Source organism: Rhinoderma darwinii, chromosome 12 (genome assembly GCF_050947455.1).
Source record: "Rhinoderma darwinii isolate aRhiDar2 chromosome 12, aRhiDar2.hap1, whole genome shotgun sequence".
Classification (NCBI taxonomy): Eukaryota; Metazoa; Chordata; class Amphibia; order Anura; family Rhinodermatidae; genus Rhinoderma; species Rhinoderma darwinii.
The window spans coordinates 2,035,970-2,049,294 of record NC_134698.1 but is presented as its reverse complement, the minus strand read 5'-3'; the positions used below and the strand labels follow the sequence as shown (position 1 = coordinate 2,049,294).

Sequence of the window (13,325 nt, the reverse complement as noted above, 5' to 3'; positions counted from 1 at the left end):
TAGGATTAGATACACAGCTCAGCAGACAGTTTCACACATGATAAGATTAGATACACAGCTCAGCAGACAGTATCACACATGATAGGATTAGATACACAGCTCAGCAGACAGTATCACACATGATAGGATTAGATACACGGCTCAGCAGACAGTATCACACATGATAGGATTAGATACACTGCTCAGCAGACAGTATCACACATAATAGGATTAGATACATGGCTCAGCAGAGTATCACACATGATAGGATTAGATACACTGCTCAGCAGACAGTATCACACATGATAGGATTAGATACACAGCTCAGCAGACAGTATCACACATGATAGGATTAGATACACAGCTCAGCAGACAGTATCACACATGATAGGATTAGATACACAGCTCAGCAGACAGTATCACACATGATAGGATTAGATACACAGCTCAGCAGACAGTATCACACATGATAGGATTAGATACACGGCTCAGCAGAGAGTATCACACGATAGGATTAGATACACGGCTCAGCAGCCAGTATCACACATGATAGGATTAGATACACGGCTCAGCACACAGTATCACACATGATTGGATTAGATACACAGCTCAGCAGAGAGTATCACACATGATAGGATTAGATACACAGCTCAGCAGAGTATCACACATGATAGGATTAGATACACGGCTCAGCAGCCAGTATCACACATGATAGGATTAGATACACAGCTCAGCAGAGTATCACACATGATAGGATTAGATACACAGCTCAGCAGACAGTATCACACATGACAGGATTAGATACACGGCTCAGCAGCCAGTATCACACATGATAGGATTAGATACACGGCTCAGCAGCCAGTATCACACATGATAGGATTAGATACACGGCTCAGCACATTGCCCCTGGAAGCTGTTATTAGGAGGCTGTGACATTTCATGATGGGGAGGGTAGTGAGTGGCAATGATAGGGTTACTTGTGCTGGGAGGATGGGAGTGACACACCTCCTGCTCGGGGGCTGCAGATCAGTGAGGATGTGTTGTGGGGAGATCTGCAGCTTTGGGTGAGTGTCCTCCGGTGTGGGGGTCCTCCGGTGTGGGTGTGAGGGTTCTCCGTTGTGAGGATCCTCCGGTGTGGGGGTAAGGGTCCTCTGGTGTCAGTGTTAGGGTCCTCCGGTGTGGGTGTGAGGGTCCTCCGGTGTGGGTGTGAGGGTCCTCTGGTGTGGGGGTCCCCCGGTGTGGGTGTCCTCCGGTGTAGGTGTGGGGGTCCTCCGGTGTGGGTGTGGGGGTCCTCCGGTGTGGGGGTAAGGGTCCTCCGGTGTGAGGGTCCTCCGGTGTGGGGGTGAGGGTCCTCCGTCGTGGGGGCCCTCCGGTGTGGAGGTGAGGGTCCTCTGGTGTGAGTGTCCTACGGTGTGGGTGTGAGGGTCCTCCGGTGTGGGTGTGAGGGTTCTCCGTTGTGAGGGTCCTCTGGTGTGGGTGTGAGGGACCTCCGGTGTGGGGGTCCTCCGGTGTGAGGATCCTCCGGTGTGGGGGTCCTCCGTAGTGGGGGTCCTCCGGTGTGGAGGTGAGGGTCCTCTGGTGTGAGTGTCCTCCGGTTTGGGTGTGAGGGTCCTCGGGTGTGAGGGTCCTCTGGTGTGAGGATCCTCCGGTGTGGGGGTAAGGGTCCTCCGGTGTGGGTGTGAGGATCCTCCGGTGTTGAGGTGAGGGTCCTCTGGTGTTGGGGTCCTCCGGTGTGAGGGTCCTCTGGTGTGGGTGTGAGGGTCCTCCGGTGTGGGTGTGAGGGTCCTCCGGTGTGAGGGTCCTCCGGTGTGGGGGTAAGGGTCTTCCGGTGTGAGGGTCCTCCGGTGTGGAGATGAGGGTCCTCTGGTGTGAGTGTCCTCCGGTGTGGGTGTGAGGGTCCTCCGGTGTGGCGGTCCTCCGATGTGGGTGTGGGGGTCCTCCGGTGTGGAGGTGAGGGTCCTCTGGTGTGAGTGTCCTCCGGTGTGGGTGTGGGGGTCCTCGGGTGTGAGGGTCCTCCGGTGTGAGGGTCCTCCGGTGTGGGTGTGAGGGTCCTCCGGTGTGGGGGTCCTCCGGTGTGGGTGTGAGGGTCCTCCGGTGTGGGGGTCCTCCGGTGTGGGTGTGAGGGACCTCGGGTGTGAGGGTCCTCCGGTGTGGGGGTCCTCGGGTGTGAGGATCCTCCGGTGTTGAGGTGAGGGTCCTCCGGTGTGAGGGTCCTCTGGTGTGGGTGTGCTCTGGTGTGGGGGTGAGGGTCCTCCGATGTGCGGGTGAGGGTCCTCTGGTGTGGGTGTCCTCCGGTGTGGTTGTGAGGGTCCTCCGGTGTGGGGGTCCTCCGGTGTGAGGATCCTCCGGTGTGGGTGTGAGGGTCCTCTGATGTGGGGGTGAGGGTCCTCTGGTGTGGGTGTGAGGGTCCTCTGGTGTGGGGGTCCTCCGGTGTGGGTGTGAGGGTCCTCCGGTATGGGGGTCCTCCGGTGTGGGTGTGAGGGTCCTCCGGTGTGGGGGCGAGGGTCCTCTGGTGTGGGTGTGGGTGTCCTCTGGTGTGGGGGTGAGGGTCCTCCGATGTGCGGGTGAGGGTCCTCTGGTGTGAGTGTCCTCCGGTGTGGGGGTGAGTACATGGCTGATCAGGTGACTTTCTTCTTGTGATGTCTGGACTTTGCAGGGATGCTGGGAGTTGTAGTTGTGCAGTAGTCGCAGTGATATCTCTGTAGATCCTACAATCAGATTATAATCTCCCGGACGTTATAGGTGTATAATGGGTGAGACGTGACATCATTGCGTCCTTTGTGTATCGTATACGTGTAACAAGTGGCCTCCGGGTCCTGTAGAGGTCTCAGCACAGCCTCCAGTCCTCGCTGGCTTGTAATAGTCTTATAATGTCCAGTACTATACAGCGCCCCCCTCTGTACCACATTATATTGCGCGGTCCCTCTTGTGCCCCCGTCCAGGTCCTGACTCCATAAGAGCTCTGAAGGTTCCTGTGGTATCTGGCACGAGATGTTATCAGCGGTTCATCAGTGTTATTCACTTCAGCCGTCAGTGGTATTACGTTACGGCGGATCGGTGTATTATATAAGATCATATATGGTAACGTCACCGCAATCCTCAAAACTGTTGAGAAACGTTCTGAGTCCTCACCTGCTCGTGCGCCGTATTTGTACGCCATCTGGCTGCCATTTTTTATCTACTACAAAATTGACGTCCAGCCGACGATTGGTCAAAGTAATTTTTAGCAAAATCTGTGCAACATTTTACGGAGTTGGCACATGCCGCGTATTGACGGCGCCGTTTTCGCTGTTGTCTTTCTCGTGTTATTCTTTAAGCAGCGGAGGGGATGCGGTGACGGGCGCCTGCGATTATTATAGCGGTATATCAGGATCTCCGCCGTGCCCATATCCAAATATTGCATTGACACCTTCAATGTTCCGCGAGCGCCGCGTGCGGTCATGTGACTTTGTCGCCGTTCAGGATACGTTCCTCTATTTTCTCCTCACCTGGCCGCAGCTTCCCGTAAAGTTTCCTAAACCTGAATTGTGGTCATACATTTCTCGTATACATTACGCCGGGTTTCCACCGCCATCTTTCTGTGCAGCGTTTGGATGACCTAAAACGGCGCCAAAAACCGTAGAAGCTGCCCGTGGATATTTTTCAAGGACTCCTAATATTAATCCCGTGTCTATGGGGGCGGCTCGATCCTCCTCAGAGTCTTAAAGCGGAGAAACATTATTGTTTCCAGAGATAAGCGGCGCCAGACCCGCTGATCTCCACCAATGATATTACTACCAGTCAATAAGTAACAATGGTCGACCCCCCCCTCCCTCTCCTTACTTGTTTATGGTATTCTCCTTTATTCCGATCAAACTTGACCACCCCCCCCCCTTGCATTACCAAGGACATTTGCCACCCAGGATGGCAGGACGGCTGTGTGAGCGCGTATGCAACCACAGTGCCCGCGTACAGCCGCAGTCCGTTTTGTGGCACGTCGTTCCTGTACGCCGGTCGCTAGGCCGCCATTATATGTGTTATGTGGCGGGGGGACAACAACTTCTGCTTCGTTTTCTGGTTGACAAACCGGCATTTCAAGTCTATGGTTTGTTTGTCACGCTGGAAGTCTCCTGGGGCCGTGACACTCGCTGCTTTGTCACCACTCGGAATAACTCTGTATGATTCCTACCAGAGAGGAAGAGGTTAATCCCCGGAGGCGCCGCTGAGTCACCGCCGCTGAGGGCCGGACTCTTGTGGGTTCCATGTATTAGGTGGTGAACGCTTCAGATTCTTCTGACTTTGACTCAACTTAGTCCGAAGAAGAAGTTCGAATGTTCCACGTAAAGTCACCAGAACGATCGCACCCGACCAACCGCGAAGATTTACAGGACGCGTCTTCTACACGAATGGCGGTTATTAACAACATTTTACACTGTTTATAGTTGGGGAAAAAAGGTGTTATGTTTGAGGTTGGAATTATAGAAAGAATGGAAAGATCCTGTAATTACACATCAAGTCATATTACTATTTATAGAGGTGAGTAACAGGGGGCGGGGCTGTGACAACCTCTCACACATGATATACAGGCTGGTTGTCAGTAGTAATAGATGAATAGCTGTTACTGTATATAAGATGTGTGGATCTCATGTCTGATCACAATGTAATTATATTATATATCAGTGATGTCAGTAACAGGGGGCGGGGCTGTGACAACCTCTCACACGTGATATACAGGCTGGTTGTCAGTAGTAATAGATGAATAGCTGTTACTGTATATAAGATGTGTGGATCTCATGTCTGATCACATGTAATTATATTATATATCAGTGGTGTCAGTAACAGGAGGCGGGGCTGTGACAACCTCTCACAGATGATATACAGGCAGGTTGTCAGTAGTAATAGATGAATAGCTGTGACTGTATATAAGATGTGTGGATCTCATGTCTGATCACAGTGTAATTATATTATATATCAGTGATGTCAGTAACAGGGGGCGGGGCTGTGACAACCTCTCACACATGATATACAGGCTGGTTGTCAGTAGTAATAGATGAATAGCTGTCACTGTAGATAAGATGTGTGGATCTCATGTCTGATCACATGTAATTATATTATATATCAGTGATGTCAGTAACAGGGGCGGGGCTGTGACAACCTCTCACACATGATATACAGGCAGGTTGTCAGCTATTCATCTATTACTACTGTTACTGTATATAAGATGTGTGGATCTCATGTCTGATCACAGTGTAATTATATTATATATCAGTGATGTCAGTAACAGGGGGCGGGGCTGTGACAACCCTCTCACACATGATATACAGGCTGGTTGTCAGTAGTAATAGATGAATAGCTGTTACTGTATATAAGATGTGTGGATCTCATGTCTGATCACAGTGTAATTATATTATATATCAGTGATGTCAGTAACAGGGGGCGGGGCTGTGACAACCTCTCACACATGATATACAGGCTGGTTGTCAGTAGTAATAGATGAATAGCTGTTACTGTATATAAGATGTGTGGATCTCATGTCTGATCACATGTAATTATATTATATATCAGTGATGTCAGTAACAGGGGGCGGAGCTGTGACAACCTCTCACACATGATATACAGGCTGGTGTCACTAGTAATAGATGAATAGCTGTCACTGTATATAAGATGTGTGGATCTCATGTCTGATCACAGTGTAATTATATTATATATCAGGGATGTCAGTAACAGGGGGCGGAGCTGTGACAACCTCTCACACATGATATACGGGCTGGTTGTCAGTAGTAATAGATGAATAGCTGTTACTGTATATAAGATGTGTGGATCTCATGTCTGATCACAATGTAATTATATTATATATCAGTGATGTCAGTAACAGGGGGCGGGGCTGTGACAACCTCTCACACATGATATACAGGCTGGTTGTCAGTAGTAATAGATGAATAGCTGTTACTGTACATAAGATGTGTGGATCTCATGTCTGATCACAGTGTAATTATATTATATATCAGTGATGTCAGTAACAGGGGGCGGGGCTGTGACAACCTCTCACACATGATATACAGGCTGGTGGTCAGTAACAGGGGGCGGGGCTGTGACAACCTCTCACACATGATATACAGGCATGATCTATTGGATCCAATCAGATTCCAGCTTTAATGCTTTCAGTGTGTATAATGAGGGCTGTCATGTGATGCGTTGCTATGGGTTACCTCTCTATCGTTTAGATTTGTGGGGCCGGTCTACAGGTTATTGAACGTCGTATGATCTGGACTCTGATTGGCTGACACCTTCTCTCATTCTCAGTTTTAGGTATAGAGTTCTGGATTGCGATGGAAGTTCCAGATTTCACAACACAAAAAAACTGGAAATAAACGGCGGGTCATGTTATTCTACGTCCTTCCCTGGCGCCTGTGGGACCCACAATGAGTTCTGAGAGGTAAATGTCGTTTTCTGTCAGATCATGTGGGAAATGTAATAGAGAATTGCTAGTAATACACTCCCAAATGTGCCGGCCAAAGGGTCCCCATGACGAGCACCAGCCAAATGGTCCCCATGATAAGCGGCGATCAATGATCTGTCTTGTTGATCGGCGCTCGTTTACACGGCCTATGTAAGAGGAACCTAGGAGGATTTGGAGCTGTCCCTCAGACTGTCGGTATTGGGGAGACCACTCCTGCCCTCTAGATCTCCATACCACCTATAAAGACACCATTTTGGTGGGTTATTGGCCCACGCCGGCCCCTCCCCAGACTCCTTCACAGCAGACAGACTCATTGCAGACAGTAATCCTAGTGAGAGGCTCCCCTGATCTCTGTAAGCAGCCGCTGATCCCTCATGGGCCGCGGTGCTGCACACAGAGAAGTCTTTATTTACCGTGGCTGGAGTCCCACATCCTGGAAAACAATCGTGGATTACACAGTAACCCCTCCAGAGCAGATAAGCGGCACATTCCTGCCCCCCTGGAGAGCTCTGGTCTCCTGCCCAAAAACCACAAGTCAATAGTATTTACCAGGAGACGGCGGGGGAGGGGGAGCTGAACTGGGTCAGGCATTTGCCAGCTAGGTGATAAAACTAGGAGCAGAGATGCAATACCACACACAACCTGTGGACAGGTGTGGCGCTGTTTTTAGTAGAAAGACATATATTTAAATTCTGGACAACCCCTTTAACCCCTCAATGACCAGCTGAGTTTTTTTCGTTATTGATACACATCAGACAGTATCATACATGATCGGATTAGATACACAGCTCAGCAGACAGTATCACACATGATAGGATTAGATACACAGCTCAGCAGACAGTATCACACATGATAGGATTAGATACACAGCAGACAGTATCACACATGATAGGATTAGATACACAGCTCAGCAGACAGTATCACACATGATAGGATTAGATACATGGCTCAGCAGACGGTATCACACAGGATAGGATTAGATACACAGCTCAGCAGGCAGTATCACACATGACAGGATTAGATACACGGCTCAGCAGACAGTATCACACATGATAGGATTAGATACACAGCTCAGCAGACAGTATCACACATGATAGGATTAGATACACAGCTCAGCAGACAGTATCACACATGTTAGGATTAGATACACGGCTCAGCACACAGTATCACACATGATAGGATTAGATACACAGCTCAGCAGACAGTATCACACATGATAGGATTAGATACACGGCTCAGCAGACAGTATCACACATGATAGGATTAGATACACAGCTCAGCAGACAGTATCACACATGATAGGATTAGATACACAGCTCAGCAGACAGTATCATACATGATCGGATTAGATACACAGCTCAGCAGACAGTATCACACATGATAGGATTAGATACAGTGGCTCAGCAGACAGTATCATACATGATCGGATTAGATACACAGCTCAGCAGACAGTATCACACATGATAGGATTAGATACACAGCTCAGCAGACAGTATCACACATGATAGGATTAGATACACAGCTCAGCAGACAGTATCACACATGATAGGATTAGATACACAGCTCAGTAGACAGTATCACACATGATAGGATTAGATACACAGCAGACAGTATCACACATGATAGGATTAGAGACACAGCTCAGTAGACAGTATCACACATGATAGGATTAGATACACGGCTCAGCAGACAGTATCACACATGATAGGATTAGATACAGACTCAGCAGACAGTATCACACATGATAGGATTAGATACACAGCTCAGCAGACAGTATCACACATGATAGGATTAGATACACTGCTCAGCAGACAGTATCACACATGATGGGATTAGATACAGCAGACAGTATCACACATGATGGGATTAGATACACGGCTCAGCAGACAGTATCACACATGATGGGATTAGATACACGGCTCAGGTAGAAATGATGTTATATAATGATTTGTGCACAGATAAGTAATTCTCCCTTTCCCCTCTTTGGATTAGTGATAGAAGACTCGGAGGACCTCGCTATGTGTCACTGTGTTGGGCGCCCGCTGTTGCTTCTCATCTTTCTCTTCGGTGCAGTGACGTTGTGTGGGTCGGTTTGTGACATTAGACCAGATGGGAAACATGTCCACTGTAAAGGGAAAAACCTGGGTTATGTCCCTCAGGACATGTCGGAGGACCTGGAATATCTGGACTTGTCCTATAACACGCTCACAGAAGTGAGACCCGGCATGTTCTCCCACTACCCCAACCTACAGACCCTAAACCTCAGCTTCAATAACATTTCCCGCATAGAGAACGGATCATTCGAGGTCAACCTCCTCCTGAGGAACCTCAGCTTGTTCAACAACTCCCTCATGGAGATCCCAATTTCATCCCTGGAACCTCTGAAGGGCTTGCAGATCCTCGAGTTGTCCAATAACTTCTACAAGTGCCCCACCCTCGGGGCAAACTTCAGCAAATTAGTAAATTTACAAGATTTATCCATCGGGGGGTCTCTAGTTTCTAGTGTTCATAGACGCGACTTTGCCGCCCTCCGGAATATCAGTCTGAAGAAGTTCTCTTTGAAGACCAAGTCAAGTTTGGACCATTATGAACCAGGGGCGTTCTCGGAGCTGAACACGGAGGCCTTATGGTTGGACGTAGCCCTGGACAAGAATCCCGATTTGCTAACCGATATGTTAAAGGACCTGAATGGGAAAAACTTGGCCACTCTCCGTTTCCGAAACTTGTTTGAGTTTTCTTATTACGAAGGTCTCAAGGACATCTTCTCCTTCTTGCCGGCCATTGACGTGAGAAATCTGGTCTTCTACAGAGGAAAATTTAACGAGAATCTTCTCCGTCTGGTCTTGCAGAACACTCAGATATCCAATCTCAAAAACCTTTTACTGCTGTCCGTGGATTTTGCTCGTTCCCCCAACGTCAACCGGACGGACGTGGCCATCGATAACCTGGTTCTGGAGAACTTGGTCATAAAGGACGTCACTAACCCAGATATCCTCAGGTTTGACTGGACCTTCACGTGGTTCAGGAAAGTCACCCACCTGAGCATCATCAACGTCAACTTCAACTTTGTCCCCTGTGACGCTTGGGGTGAAATGGCGAATGTCGTCACGTTAAACATATCGGAAAACCGTCTGTTTGCCAAGTACCTGTTCAACTTATTGTGTCAGCAGAACGTGCTGCCCAACATCGAGACCTTCAATGTCAGCCATAATCAGATCCATAGTCTGAGGACCATCTCGTTGTTGACGGCTGGTTGGCTGAAGCTCACCCAACTGGACCTGGCCAATAATTTCATCGGGAGCTACAACGAGTCGTGTGAGTGGAAAAACAGCATCAAAATCCTGGTCTTAATGGACAATAAGCTGACGGTGGACGTGTTTCGGTGCCTGCCCCTAACACTGGAATATCTGGACATGTCGAATTCCCAACTGGAACGTCTAAACATGAGTTATTTCGACCAAGCCACCAACCTGACGCAACTCATTCTCAGAAACAATAAACTCAAGTTCATACCAACCGGCTGGCACAACCCCAACCTCCAAGTCCTGGCCCTCGAAGGGAACTCATTCGGGGTTATCGAAGAAGGATCTTTCCAAACCTTGGTCCAACTGAGAGAGTTGACTGCCGGGAACAATCCTTATCATTGTACGTGTGACCTCAACGCCTTCATCACCGAGACCCTCAATAAGGAGTCCTTTTCTCTTTCGGACTGGCCGGACGACTACTACTGCTATCATCCACCATCCCTATTGGACACCAGGATTGAATTCTTCAGCCCGGGGAAGCTGGAGTGTGACGTCCGCTTGGTGGTGGCGGTCTCCGCCTCGGCGACCGCTTTCGTACTCCTGGTCAGCATGTTGCTTTGCTATAGATTTGATGTCCCGTGGTATTTGAGGGCAACGTGTCAGATAATTCGAGCCAAATACCGGTCCGAGGACGGTCAGAATAGGCGAGACTACGCCTATCACACCTTCATCTCCTATAGCTACTCGGACGCGGATTGGGTAAGAGGAGTGTTACTGCCTCGTCTGGAGAACTCCGACCCTCCGTATAGGGTTTGCATTCATGAACGGGACTTCCTTCCGGGGAAATGGATTATCGACAACATCATAGAGAACATCGAGAACAGCCGGAAGATCATCTTCGTGTTGTCTCACAACTTCGTCAACAGCGAGTGGTGTAACTACGAGCTGTACTTCGCCCACCAGAGGGCCATCGGCCACGCCTTTGAAGACGTCATTCTGGTGGTCAAGGAGAACATCAGTATGGAGGACCTGCCCAAAAAGTTTTGCCGGCTGAGAAAAATGCTAAGTACTAAAACGTATCTCGAGTGGCCTTTGGAGGAGAACCGGCAGTCGTTCTTTTGGGTCCAACTCAAGAACATCCTTGGTAAAGCCAGCAGAAGTCTTTCGGGACAGGACAACGTATCGGTGAATGAGACGGTTGATGTGGGTGTAGACGATAATTCAGAGGAACTTGTAACTAAGACCGCAAAGAGTAACTCAAACCTGCCCGGTAGCTGAAGCCGGACGATGGGCCGTTACCGTTGGCGTTATTTATTGAGCTCTAATCCTGTCACATCCAGAGCTGAATTCACAATACTGCTGTCTTCCTGTTAGCTCTCAGGCTGCAGGACCTCCCGTCTTACTGCTGCCACTGCTGATTCAATCTCTGTAAAGAACATGTTCTATTGAGGTGGGGGGAAAAAAAGGATCACAACGCAGTCCAGCTCTGAAGGGGTCCACTATTGTGAATGCAGCTCCGGATGTGACTGGAGTATTTTTCAAAGATGAAGCCTATAACTTGCTGGTGAAAAGTTACCTCGGAGGCTGACCAGTCTCCCGTATATAATGTGAATTAACCCTTTAGTCTATAGGTGGATTATCATCATAGCATGTATCAGCCCGTGGTCCTCCAGCTGCTGTATAACTATACGGGTCAATATGGCTGTATTCGAAAAATCGGATTAATAACGCCGGCAGAGATGGGGTCTGACAGTCTGGTTGCTAGGGACACACTGCCTAACAACAGACTAAGGACAGGCTGCCTTTGATTGACCCTTAATCCCAAGACAGAACTGTCTGAGCGGAGGTCAAAAAGGGGGAGGCGGCTCCTCAAGACTCCGCCCACATTTTCCTCTTTCTGCCGTATTAATCAGATTTTTCTATAAGTAGCTGGAGGAGCTTCGTTACGCCGGACGAGCTGATTGGTGGCGATTCTAAACCTTTACAGTAAGTGGTCAAAGTCGACCAATGAAGTATGAAAGTGCAGTTTTATCTGTTTGTAGGAAAGCTGAGTGACCCCCCGGCTTTCCCAGACTCCTGAATGGCAAAATTGCCTAGTTAGTTACACCGTGATACCTTGTTAATTACTATGTATCAATTCTTTTTTGGCGTTTAGGGCTTTGGGAAAGCTGGGTGGTAATCCCTGTACTGGCGGCCGTATCCGTGGTCACCCAGCTTTCTAGGCTGAATAGACTTTTTAGCGCTTGCGAGGAGAAGAGGACGGAAGGATTTCTAGGTCCTGGGGGCTTGTAGAAGTGTTGATCATATGATTGACGCCACTGCCCCCCCTCCCCCGTATATATCCAGTGTTACAGTACGGTGATATGAAGGGCACAGCGTTATACATGATGTATATAAGATCTGCTGTTACATGTATGCAATTATATTTATCTTTTATAAATAATGAGAAAAATCTTTTTTTTTTGTTGGTTGGTAATTTGGCTTCTCCATATATTTCACAGCATATGAGAAGAACTCATGGCCTGCAGAATTGACTAGCTGGGTCTGCCCCCTACGATCAATTAGCCAGGTCTGCCCTATATGATCAACTAGCTAGGTCTACCCCATAGGATCGGTCAGCCAGATCTGCCCCGTACGATTAGTCTGAAATGTTTGGTCAATTATCCAGGTCTGCCCTGTATTATCAGTCTTTCCTGTACGATCGACTAGCCGGGTCTGCCCCCCTACGATCGACTGGCCGGGTCTGCCCCCCTACGATCGACTGGCCGGGTCTGCCCCCCTACGATCGACTGGCCGGGTCTGCCCCCCTACGATCGACTGGCCGGGTCTGCCCCCCTACGATCGACTGGCCTGGTCTGCCCTCCTACGATCGACTGGCCGGGTCTGCCCCCCTACGATCGACTGGCAGGGTCTGCCCCCCTACGATCGACTGGCCGGGTCTGCCCCCCTACGATCGACTGGCCGGGTCTGCCCCCCTACGATCGACTGGCCGGGTCTGCCCCCCTACGATCGACTGGCCGGGTCTGCCCCCCTACGATCGACTGGCCGGGTCTGCCCCCCTACGATCGACTGGCCGGGTCTGCCCCCCTACGATCGACTGGCCGGGTCTGCCCCCCTACGATCGACTGGCCGGGTCTGCCCCCCTACGATCGACTGGCCGGGTCTGCCCCCCTACGATCGACTGGCCGGGTCTGCCCCCCTACGATCGACTGGCCGGGTCTGCCCTGTATGATCAACTAGCCGGGTTTGCCCCATAGGATCAGTCAGCCAGATCTGACCCGTACGATTAGTCTGAACTGTTTGATCAATTATCCAGGTCTGCCCTGTATGATTGGCTAGCTGGGTCTGCCCTCCTACGATCGGTTAGCCAGGTCTGCTCTGGATCCAATTGTTATTAGGTTGTCAGAGGCTGCACTGGGTTGTCAGGCCCCGCCTCCTCCTTGTGATATATATATATATATATATACACAGCCTCCATGAATCCTGGGACGTGGCAGGCCGCCACACGTTATGATCAGAGAAGAGGCTACGTGACAGGTTTTGCTGGTACATTTGAGGTCTGTCACACATCATTGATATTGACCGCTCAGGGCAGACACGTCGATCTTGTGAGACTTCTCATGTCTGTTCTCCTTCCTCTCCTTATTCTGTTTCTAGGACTA

At 49.6% G+C, this 13,325-nt stretch overlaps 1 protein-coding gene and 1 long non-coding RNA gene across 3 annotated transcripts in view; one reads left to right on the top strand and one right to left on the bottom strand.

The window, feature by feature from the left end:
- LOC142664477 (uncharacterized) overlaps positions 1-13,325 on the bottom strand; it is a 63,596-nt gene that overhangs the window by 47,131 nt on the left and 3,140 nt on the right. The window lies entirely within an intron of this gene.
- LOC142665177 (toll-like receptor 2) lies at positions 1,002-12,104 on the top strand. Its single transcript, XM_075844750.1, has 3 exons — positions 1,002-1,043; positions 6,262-6,394; positions 8,411-12,104. Exon 3 carries the CDS (start codon positions 8,437-8,439, stop codon positions 10,939-10,941), a length of 2,505 nt encoding a protein of 834 aa, XP_075700865.1. The 5' UTR covers positions 1,002-1,043; positions 6,262-6,394; positions 8,411-8,436; the 3' UTR covers positions 10,942-12,104.